Here is a 12088-nt window from a genome sequence, read left to right on the forward strand (position 1 = left end):
TACCCTCACTGACAGATACGGGGCTTTCAGGTGGGCTTTGTGTTTGCTTAGGCTAATTTGCCAAGTCTCAAATTCATCCCAGTGGTCCTTACTGTTGTTACACCCCTTGCATCCTTCCAGGCAACTCCTCTCCTTGGGGCTTCAAACACTTGCATATGTTTATCCCTCTTTAGCTGTTATTAGGCCAAGTCATCCATATTCATATCTTTTAATCCTTTTTTTCTCACATCAGTTCCTTCAGTCTTTTAATCATTTGTGTTGCTCTTCTCTAAATTACCTCCAATTTGTCTACGCATCTCTGGTTCTCAGACACCACGAAGATGCTGTTTAGACAAATCTGCCTCTGAGAACACAAGTTCATAGAAGGCCTTTTGTGGTGGAGACATTTCATTTTCCTGCTGGACACCATGATTTTAAACAGGGTTTAAAAAAGAGGGCACACGATTATATCCTTGCAGAGTGCAACAAAAGGTGAGTGCCATTCAGCTGAGCTTCTCGCCTGTCCCTCATCGCTGCAGTACCTGCCTCTCTTCCAGCACTATTCCGGGCAACTTGTTGAAATGTTTGTCCTCTCCTCACTTCTTGTCCCTCCTCAGGATGAGAGGGAAGCTTCATGCAACTGGACGTCTTGTTTTCCCAGGCTTTCTGTTATTAATAATCATGTCACTATGTGTTTTATGTCAGTGTAAACAGATATAACTTTGGACTTGGAGCAGAAAGTGGGAAAGTTTCCAACGAGCTTTGGTACATCTGTGCTCTGGGCAGGCAGCAAATCACTGCACATCCAGCACCTTCGCATCTTCCCCATCCCGTGCTGATGCTGGGCATGACTGCAGCTCTGCGCAGCTCCAGCAGTCGTTAGTACCAGTGGAAAACATGGCTCGTTATCCACCAGATCCTCCCAAAAGCCCACTGTGGGAGGCATCACTTCCCTCCAGCTAATAATGTAAGAAATAGGGACAGAAAGGTGAAGCAACCCGCCCAAGGCCACACAGACAGCTGTTGGCTGAGCTCCGGTGAAGACTGATTAGGGCCTGGCAGAAATCTTTGCCCGTTTGGATGGCTCAGACCATCCTGGTTTCCAGACAGTAAAGTCTCCATTATACAATATATTTCTTGCATGAGTTCGCCGGAGTTGTAATAAGCTTATCAACAGGATAACTGTTAGGATAAACCCTACAATCTTGTCCATCAGTCAGGAAGAGAAATAAATAGAAAAACCAGTAAATTCAGCTTTTCCAGATGTGTCAGTTGGCTGCAGGCTTTCCAGTCAGTGACAAGCAATCAAGAGGACTCCCACAGCGAGCGCTCTGCATCCGCTGGTACAGGAAATTACCTACCTAGTCCGGACTTCACATCACAGGTTGCTTCTTTTGGTTAGACTGATTTTACACGACTGCACTACCATCAGCACTAAAGTAGCCCCATAAACATTACCATATGAGCTGGGGTGCTGCTCCAATGCACTGGATACAGTTATTTACCAAATCCTAGCTTAACATATATGTCATTATCTGAACTGCCTTTCTGTCTTACGTAGATGGATCAGTAACCTTTAACACACTGTTATTCCCTTTTTGTAACCAGGCTCGGATGTTGGTTTGGTTTTTTTTTGTAATGCCACAGAGCACTTTTATAAGCTCTGTAAGACTTTGTATGAGCACAATTTGGAAAATTAGAAGTCAGTCAGAGCACAGCTTTTCAGCTTGCCTTGCAAGCAAATCCTGGTTCCTTCCCTGTCTCTGCCCTCCAGCCTGGTGGGGAAAGAATTAACAAAAGCAGAAACAATTAGATATCCAAAGAAGAGCTTTTAGAAAGGCAGAGAAAAGCATGAAGATAGCAAACTCGACCCCATTCCAGGAGAATGGGAGGCTCAGATGAAAATCTCCTACCCAGAGGCTCTCAGAAAGGGATCTGGGCAGGAGGGGAGGCAGTGATGGATAAGTTGCTGTAAGAGCGCCGCACAAGGAGCTGCGGTGTGGGGAACACAAGCAGTGAGATTTACTGTCCCCAGGCGTAAGCTTGCACTCCAGAGTGACACAAAGCCATTAAAGCACAAGGAGTTTTGGAGGGCTGCAGCTGCCCTAGGGGCAGAGGGTGCTGATTTAGAGAGAGGGCTCCTCCAAGCTCCTCTGTGGGGATGTCTCTGATGAGCGAGCCCCTGCCAGGCTTGGCCAGGGAAGATGGAGATGCAGGTGAGACGAAGAGCACAGACCTTCCCCTGTTTGTGCAAGACATCCACCTTTGGGGGAATCACCAATTCAGTGCTTGGAAGAAGCTGCCAAAGAAGCATTATAATAACCTGCTGTTGGAGCTACTGAAAATAAAAACGTGATGACAGAGCCTGGCCTGTCACGCAAAAGGAGAGGGGAAGGGAGGAGGGGGAGATGGGAAGAAAGTGTGGGCCCTGGAAATCCAGGACCTGAAATATTTAACTGCCAGGATTGCCTTTGGGACAGAGAAATAAAACCAGAGCAGTCACCTGAGGCGTGTGGTAGAGCAGGAGTGATTTCTTGGGGCTGTTGCAATTCATGGCTAAAACTTCTCCAGCAACTCTTCCAACACATCCCACCAGCTGGGTGCAGAAGCAACAATCCTGTTGCTGCACTGGTGTCGTCCATGTGCTGGTTCCCCACCCCAAAGAGCCCAAAGAGAGCTGAGGGACTCCATCTCACCAAACTGTCAAAATATCCATGTACAGCTCCCACAAGAAGGTCCACCCCACGTTTGCCATTGCCATGGTTGCCCAGTTCTGCAAAGCTCTGAGCAGCCTGCGCATCTCATGGGAGCTTGGGCACTTCCCAGCATGGTGGGCTTTGCCGTACACCAAGCACAAATTTTCACTCATCATCTTTATCAGAAATAAGATTATTTAGGTCTATCTTCCTTCCTATCCACCATCACAGTTATTTGTTCCACGGGCTCTGAAAATGCAGAAGTCATTATTGTAAAGATAGTACTTTTCATGGTATGAGTTCCTACTTCTAGAAAATAAGTACCTATTTAACTAAGAGCTTTATAATAGATCAAGCAGTGCACAGAGTACAAAAAAAGTGAGAACTACGATCCAAAGAAATGAGTTTAATGGTAAGTTTGGGCATGAACATAGTTATCTGCTTGGTATCTTTAATATTAATTTATTCGAGACCCTCATCTCTGGATAAACACAAATTAAAAATTAAAAGCCCTTGTAAAGTAATGCATGAAACCAAAGCACCACAGAGAAATTTGGAGAAGCAAATAAAACGGCCACTGTAAACTACAAAGGCACTGCAGAAACAGGGCAGAAGGGAAGACAACTTAGAAATAAAAAAAACCCAGAAAACCAATCCAACCGCAACAGGAAAGAAAGAGAGAGGAGATGACAGTGGTGGCAGCAGCGAGAGGGGGGCAAGAAAAACCACTGCTTAAAAAAAATAAGTTCATAACATCACCACAGTAGGGCACAGAAGGAAGTATTTAAACCAGCAATTTTGAAAATGTAACCTGGACCGCCTGGTGAGTGACACCTTCTGTTTGCACCAGGCAAACAGGTTCCTGCCACAGGGCTCCCGCACTCCGGCCCCTGGGAATAATCCCCAAGGTTACGTTAGGCTCAGGGCTCAGAGCTGCACAGAGCTGACTGCTGTCATCAAACTTTAGGCAAGGAGTAAAACACGCTGTGAAACAGTGTTTTTCAAGGCCAGTGAGAGCCAAAGAGGGGCCCATTTCCATAAATCAATGATAGTGTGTAAATGTTTTAGGCAATAATAATATTGGGTCATACTAAATGGCATCCGTGGCATGTGCAGGAGGTGGTCAGAGAGAGTGGCAGGTCCCGGGCACAGGATCACCCTGCTGAGTGCTGGCTTGACCCTGGTGTGATTTTGTGATTTGGGACAGCATCAAAAATGTGTGGCAAAGTGTTTCCTCGAGTCCCAGTCTGGTCCCTAACTGTGACCGGGGATCAACAGAAATTGGCTTTGCCAGGGTAGGCCAGAAACTTTAGCCTCCAAAGGAGGGGGGAGGGTGAAAACAACCTTCTGCTTTTGGGGGCTGTGGGGAGAACTGGCCTCCAAACTGAGGTTCAGACCACCACAATTCACTACCCACAAAAGTTGACTTGCAAGAGCTGCATGAAGACAAGCAGCAGGTTTTTAAATAGCACCAGGGAAGTCATCTGGTCCTAAGGACAATCATCAGCCTCCAAATAGTCGTTGCTTCTAGCTTTTATCTGGAGACAGTGCTGGGCACAGTAATACACTCAGTTTTTTAAGTCAAGAGCAGACTGCATAGCTCAGATGGTTGAGGAAAGGATAACTCTAATAAATATATAATACCCAAGGGGTTATCTAAGCAGCCAATAAAGATACAGAATCTTTGTTTTTTATGTACTGAAGTTATACTCATTCAGTATGTGGCATCAAAAGAAATACAGATTTTCTGACAGATGTTTATTTCCCACTGTTACTAAAATGTATCCCCTTCTTAAAGCAGCATCTCACACAAGTCTAATCCTTCCTGATTTATCCCTGACCGAGCCTGCAGCCAACAACTCGAGGCCCTAGCTCTGTACCATGCATGTCACAAATGAGATTTTGATTCTAAATGATCAGATATGGGGATCAGATCTTGAAATTACACACATTTTGTGCATAGCCGGCATTGCCTTTCTCTTTTTTTATCTGAACTGCCCATCCAGTCTCCTACACACCCTCATGTTTAAAATTGCATGGGGATGGTTTCTATTTTAAAAGAGGCATTCATGGGAACGGAGCTGAGTGAGGCTGCTGAGATTATTTTTACCTGAGCTCTGATTGCAGCGTCCTTCTTAATCCACTTTATCACTGTTTCATACACCAGCTCCTCCGCTTTGGTGTTCAGGCTGTCATTGGACATGTAGGAAATGAAGTCGTCTTTTGAGATATTAAGGATCTCTTCTTGGTTTGCCACCTCTGGGAAAATCTGCAAGGCGTATGCTTTGGCCATGTTGTATAGTTCAGTGCACTGCATGGCTTCAGCCATGGCTAATATTCCTAAGCAGTTGCTAGCAGTCAGCTGCTTTTCTAAAAGAAGCAAAAAAAAAAAAAAAGTGAGAATTATTAAAAGGAAGATTCACATTTTTACTGAGATCATGAAAAAAGTAAGTGCCACGGACAAACCTCCAACCCTAATTAATTTCAGGGACTTAATTAGGAGCAGCACCCTGCGTTACTTTAGGACTGGGGCTTAATGTACAAAATCAAAGCCTGTCTAACAACTGAGCTGGGGATGGGGAGAGAAATGCACTTTGTGAGTTTGCGTTTCGTGTAAGCCTTCACAAGGCACTGGGGAAACCTACTGACATAATAGTATCTGGGGCTTCCCAAGGGACAGGAACCCAGCCAAGAGACTGCTGCTATTTCTACCGCCTACAATGTTGCTTTAAGAAACAGCAAAGATGTAAACACCAGTGCAGACACTTAAGAATAAATGCAAACAGCACTAAGGACATTTCTGAGGATGCTGCAGTCACTTTATGATAATTTTTGCCCTGTTCAGCTACTAAGCTACTTCAAATAAAAAAAAAAATCCTCCCCCCTCTTTTTTTTTTCAAAGGAGCTTCGTTGCTGCTGAACGTGATGACATCCCTTATGCAAAACACAGATTATACTAACGCCTTCTGTTAAATGTTGTGTAGTGCGTTTCAAAGAAAATCATGCACAGAGGAGACAGCATTATCTCCTACCCGGCAAACAGAAGTAATGGCACAGTGTGTAGCTCTGCGTTAAAAGTGTGCTACATCATACATTTGACTGTACTTTTTTCCTTTTCAGCTATTCTGAAGAAAAACCCACCAATTTCAGACATTTATAAGAGGAACTCTCAGATTCTTCTCAGCTTTTGTTAACCAAGCCACTACTAATAGGCAGAATATATTCTTTTAAGATATAGGACCAAGAAAAAAAAAGAGAGACAGACTGCAATAGATCACAAAAGCATCGGTACCAGTGGCAGGCTCCTGTGCTCTCAGAGGAGAAGTAGATCACATTTGGGCAGTGTCATATCCTAGTGCACTATTTCAGAGCACTGGACAGGAATATGGGAGAGCCCCACATCTCTTCAACAAAACTCCCATCAGACTTCTTCTGCTGGAAATGCTTGGGGATTTTTCCCTACCCTCTGCTTCTGCCTTCATCAGATTTAAAACCTGCACACCATCTATACGTGGCTTTTATTAAAATGGGATTACAACCTACTTTTTTTTTTTTTCTAACCTGGCATGAGATTAGGAATTTTGTGTCTTTTTCCTCCCACCTCCCCCCACCTCTTCTTATTTTCTTTTACACATCCAGCATCTTGAATCTAGGTTATCTCATTTTGCATCAGTTGATTGTACTGACTCCAAGGAGCCCATTTCCTCAAGCAGACTAGAGCAGCAGCACTGTTTGCTGTCAGTAGATTTTGTCACTCAAAGACTGCCCAGAGACAGGCTGCAAACTGATAGCTATGAAGCACAATGCTCCCAAAATTTCTTCTTTTCCAAAGAAAAAGAACCAAAAACCTCTTCCAGGTTCCTTGGTTCCATCTGTTGGCGCAGTTTCACGTATACATACGGCTGGGGGTAAAATAATCATCTAACAGAGCCCAAAACTCTCATCATCGCTTGGCAAACTCTCAAGTCAAAGACAAATTGGACACTGCTCCAACTTATCCTCATAGGGTTTATAATGAAGGTAATAATCAAGTTTGACTCATTAAGCAGCTGTTTACTAGCACACGATGGAAAAGACTTGCAAGAATGAGTCTTCACTCTCAAAGGACTCGGTCTGTCTCTGTCTGGAGGGATTCCCATACCATCCCCTGCTGAGCCTGTGGCGCAGGGCAGAAAAAGCACTGGTTACAACTGGTTTCTTCTGATCTGGACAGGTTTTTCTACCTCTAGCAAAGCTGGGTGACTGATGCAGCCTGGTACACTGGTGTCCAAGCAGTTCCACCTTGTCCCTTTGAGCTTTACTTCTTTCTCTTCCCGAGAAACAGCTTGGTGGCAGACCCAAATGACATTACCCTGTCTGACTTGGCAAGTATCATGAGGCCATTTAAGGAGGGGTCCCAGGGACATGCAGACTGGGGCACGTTCAGGAGGCTGGAGACACCCTTCTTTGCACTTCAATGCTTTTGATGTGATGGGCACCACAGCAAGGGGAGCACAGTGATGTCTTTTTACAATGACGGCTGGCACGTGAACTAAAGCAATTCATTGCAGGTGAGCAAGACAGAGGTTGGGGCAACACCTCTAAGAGGTATGGAAAATCTCTATCCTGTGAACAGAAAAAACACACCCTCCATTTTTCAGCTCTGACTCAAAATTTTCGGGCAAGACTGATCTCTCTTGACTCCAGCATTGATCTCTCTTGACTCCAGCTGTTTATGGTGCAACTGAGCAATCACATTAGTATCCCTGTGCGCTCATAAACAAACAATTCCAAGAAGCAATGTGGTAATATTTTGGATTAATCTGATCATATTTTGGATAATGACTTCAGGATGAGCAGAACCGTGCCTTACCAATGCCTGTGACTCTTCATTGACTACAAAGGGAGCCTACATGACTACTTAGGTATAGACTTCTGCTATATAATATAGCCCATCACAAGTGACTGCAATCTGGGGACACTTCTGGATGCCAACAGGACAAAGACAGCTAAGGACCAGTTCTGCTCTATCTGCTCCCAAGTTGTTTTCCTTTGGATGCTGACATGTTTACACCAATTGCTGGTTTTGCCACAGTGACACTGGACTTGTAACAGCACATTTTTGTGGAGTTTCACCTTGAGCCCATTCAGAACATGACTGCTGACTACTAAACTATTCCCGACGTTCAAGGATAGCTCATAACAGCCTTATGAGTGGACTTTAAGGATATCAGATGTAACTGAGTAGGTTCTCACTGATTTGAGACAGTGCTGGATAGCATATTTGTTTTTACGTATGTCACAATATTGCAGATCAGCAGCTGGTATTCCCCACTTGTGTTAGATGTGATTTTGGAGTGGGATCCTGTGCAGAGTCATCATGAGATAATCAGCCAGGCAGACTGCTAAGACTGCACTTCTGGCAGTGGGACGACTTGAGATAAAGTCAGAGATAGACGGTATGTAGGAAGGATTACTCAGTGAAATTGCAGTAACACTATGATGGAAGCTCAGTGGTTGATATAAGTCCCCTCTGTGTGCATTAAGTACTGTATTTTCACTTAGAGATGCTTTCTAGATGATGACTTGGCTATCACTAAAATTAGCATAAATATGCATTTCCTCATCATATTCTGTGTACATTCTGATGGAGATCTTATTCCTCAGGTATTCCTACTAGCGTCAAAATCATGTGAAGATGGGCAACAGGTGGAAGACTTCTGGATGCATTCATTGTCCAAAAGATTTCACTTTCCCTTTGAGAGTGTTCCTCATTTCTCCTATCTCCACGTATGGTTGATGCTTCAGTTTCTCCAGTGCTGGGCAGTGTGGTTCTCCAGCTGGCTCAATATTCTCTACCTTGGATGAACAAAAAGCTAGTCATAATACTCTCTCTTGAATTCATAAGGACCATAAAGGCCTCTTCTTCCCTCAGGTGGATATTCATGCAGGTCTCATCACTGGTCCATCGTTCAGTTTTTCTCTTACCACCCCCTCATACTCTTTGCAAACTTTGTCTTTGTGCCCTTTGCCCAGGAGACTAAGAAAATTCAGAGCTCCTGCTCGTTCCTATTCTGTTCCATGAATCTAACAGGTTCCACCAACTTCTTTAGACTTAAGGAAGAATACTGTTATTTAATCAGCAGCAGACTGAAGTACAAGATCAGCATTTGTTCACTCCTTTGATGGGGCTCCCTGCACCATGGATCCAAACCCTGATACTGATGAATCTCCTGAAATCCAATTTGAGCCATGACTGTGATGATAGCATAAAACAAATATGAAAAAAAAAAAAAAAAGAAAAAGAAAAAACCTCAAGTCTTCAGCCATATGGATGGAGTAAATACCTATGATGTCCTGACCGGTTTGCAAACATTTGCCCAGTTATCATATGGTGCCTGCACGAACTTGTCAGCATCGTTGCATCAGTCGGCACAAAACTGTTGTCATTTCTCATGGTCTAGACAAAAGCAGAGGAGACAGCGTGTGGGGGAGAGAGAGAACGTGGCTATAATTAGCCCAGTGAAGCTGGTTAAGAAAACTCCTGTTGAAGTGAAACAATTTTCCTGACACATTTGCAGCATGTTTCCACCAGAAAGTGGAAGTAGATTTGGGGTGCCTCTGCCCAACACTGCTGAGAGGCCCAGGACACAAGAGCTGCCTGGACATCAAACAGTTAGGACCCTGCCGGAGCTTCATGGCTGAAAAAGGATGACCTCAATTTCCTCTGAGATGGCTGTGCTATGCTGAACAGACCTATTAATTTGGGGCTTTTACTTCTTTGGGCCTCTTTGGACTTCCCTCCACTTCTCTCGCTATTTAGATGCGGCCACTGATGGAAAAGAATTGCTGTTTATACTGGTGAATCCTCCAGAAACGCTGGAAAAAACCCTGATTTTTACCATATTTTTGCTTTGTGGGGAGCAGAGATGGCTGAGATGAAAAAACACAGCCACAGAGAAGAAAAAATGCCTTTCCCTAAACCTTTTAGATGGCAAATGCTCTACTATCTCCGTAGAGCAATCCAGTCACAGCTATAAATAAAAATAAGCAATTACACTCCATGAATTCTCCAAATGAGAATACAAAATTCCAGTGACTCCCCATACATCACTGAACTTATAACCAACTCTACTATTTCATGCCATAACATGGTTCACTGAATTCAAATATTAACTATTGGAAAAGAGAAATCTCACATTGATTTAGTGAAATAAATGTATTTTGGTTTTGTGGCTGAATCCTTACAGATAGCGCAACTTAAACATATCTGTTCCTGGGAAGGCTGTAAGATCTAATCACTTTAGAAGGCGATGAAGGGAAGCTGGGGGAAAGCAATGCCAGAGCCAGAGCCCTCACTCAAGCTGCGCAGCCAACACGGTGGGACTGCAAAGCATAGATTTCACCTCCCCATTACCCACTCACTTGAGAACAGACTTTTAAACAAGGCGTATATAAAAAGCTGAAAAGAAGAGAAGAATACAATGCCACAGACTCTTCACTGATGCCTTTATTGTACCAGCCTAGTCACACCACTCATCTTGCCACCAGGTCAGCTTAGCAGTGAAAATTAACACAGCAGTAAACTGGACTCACTTGAGTTTGGTTTGCTGGTTTTTTTTTTTCCAATGAATGCAACATTTTCTAAACCCTCATCTTCCACACTCTGCAATTCTCAATGTCAATTTTAAATGAGAACTGCCCGAGAAGAACCTATAGTTCATGTGTGTTGAAGATACATTTGGGGTCCAGACTGAAGGACATCTTCCAAACCAAAATGAGGGAGCCTGAACAGAAATTAAATCTCTAAAAAAGTTATTTGGAACTTGTGCAAGGGAAGTAAGTCATATGAGATCAACCACGCTCTTTTTGTATTAATAAATTTGTGTTAATAACTTGTAAATTATTACTGTCTCATTAACTGATATTATAGCCATGTTAGCGAAGGAGTGGCATGTGATACAGGCAGGAATTTGAACCAACGTGTTTCATTTGAGCTCCAGTTCTGGCTCCTCTTCTGCCACGACACAAACAGGGCTGGGTGGTTCCAGTTCAGACCAGTAAAGCTTTGTTAACTGAGCTGGTCACCTTGGACTGTTTTGAAACAGTCTATATTGGAAAATATACAGAAAGTGGAAGGAGAAGGATGACATGATGCTCCAGACAAGAAGAATGGGCTTCTCATGTGGCCAAGAGAGGATGGACTGAGGCACTGGTGATGACGTTGATCTGAACACCCTTGGTGGGGCAAACATCCCCCATGCATTCAGGGCACACCAGTTACCAAGGACACGTGAAAGATTTTCTCACGGATGCAAGAAAATTGCAGATCCTGACTCCTCTGTGGGAGTCTACCACTAAGTGCTATACCACTTGGTCTAGCACTTTCAGTGCTTGACCAAGCTGGCCTGGTGTAACACCCAACATTTGCTGTCACAGCTATAAGCAACCTGAGCATTACAGCCTGGTATCTGTGTAGTCATCAACCTCTGGGAAAGAAAATGTCATCATGATACCAAGTATGAACCAGGATTCAAGAAAAATGTCTACCCAAGATGTGAACGCAGTCGCCACTCAAACAACGGGCTACACTTCTCCAGAACGTTTTCCACTGGCCACCATGTCAGCATTTTAAATTCAAATCTCAACCCTAATAAATATTGGGTTTTTATTTTGTTATATTTAATCTTGGGTTTCCTAATGATCTTTTAAGAGTTGTTAGAAGGAACACTTGCAAACCTTAAAATGAGATCTTAAAACCTCACTAGATGGAGTAATTCTTACCTAGAAACGAAACGCAGACTTTACAGAAAGTGTGAAACTGGAACTTGCTGGCAGCTTCCAGTAGGGTTTTCGCATTGGCTGAATCTATGATCAAAGAACCTGTATAAACAAACTCCAGGAGTAATTCCAGGACATCCGCAGTGAGGTTGGACATGGCCAATTCCAGCTTCTCCCCGCTTCTGCTACTGTCTCGTGGTGACCTGGTAACAGCAGACAATTAAATTACGGACATTACACCATCCCCATTTTGTTGGCATTTATTGATTAGTGAGGGCTAGAAAATCGCTTTGCACCTCATTATAGTTCTCCATTTTTTTTTTGTTTACGGAACTGAAGAGTATGAATTTTAAAATAACTGAACTTAAAAACTTTAACTGGATCTGAAAGAGAAGAGTCTTAAAGCAAGTCTTACGAAAAATCTGTTTATTGCTACTCTGCATTTTCATGCAAAAACAGTTGCAAAAGAAAAGGAAAGGAAAGGAAAGAAAGAAAAATGAATGAGCCAACATTAATGAAAATGAGGAACAGAATTAGCTTTCAAAGGGAAACAATACATTTTAACATCTTGGTTAACATCTCATCTTCTGTGCATAATATAACTGTTAAGGAAAAAACGCTCTCCAATTTCAAGAGAAAAGGTCATCTAGTTT

The 12088-nt window shown here is 43.4% G+C and overlaps 1 protein-coding gene across 1 annotated transcript in view; it reads right to left on the minus strand.

Moving 5' to 3' along the window:
• Nucleotides 1–12088, minus strand: part of KLHL29 (kelch-like family member 29) — a 71972-nt gene that overhangs the window by 44494 nt on the left and 15390 nt on the right. Inside the window, exons 2-3 of the mRNA XM_009885309.1 lie at nucleotides 11439–11638; nucleotides 4786–5045 (exon numbers count right to left, since the gene is read on the minus strand). Coding sequence (XP_009883611.1) covers nucleotides 4786–5045; nucleotides 11439–11638 — 460 coding nt within the window. The remainder of the gene's footprint in view (nucleotides 1–4785; nucleotides 5046–11438; nucleotides 11639–12088) is intronic.

This window comes from Charadrius vociferus, unplaced genomic scaffold, assembly GCF_000708025.1.
Source record: "Charadrius vociferus isolate BGI_N301 unplaced genomic scaffold, ASM70802v2 scaffold173, whole genome shotgun sequence".
Classification (NCBI taxonomy): domain Eukaryota; kingdom Metazoa; phylum Chordata; class Aves; order Charadriiformes; family Charadriidae; genus Charadrius; species Charadrius vociferus.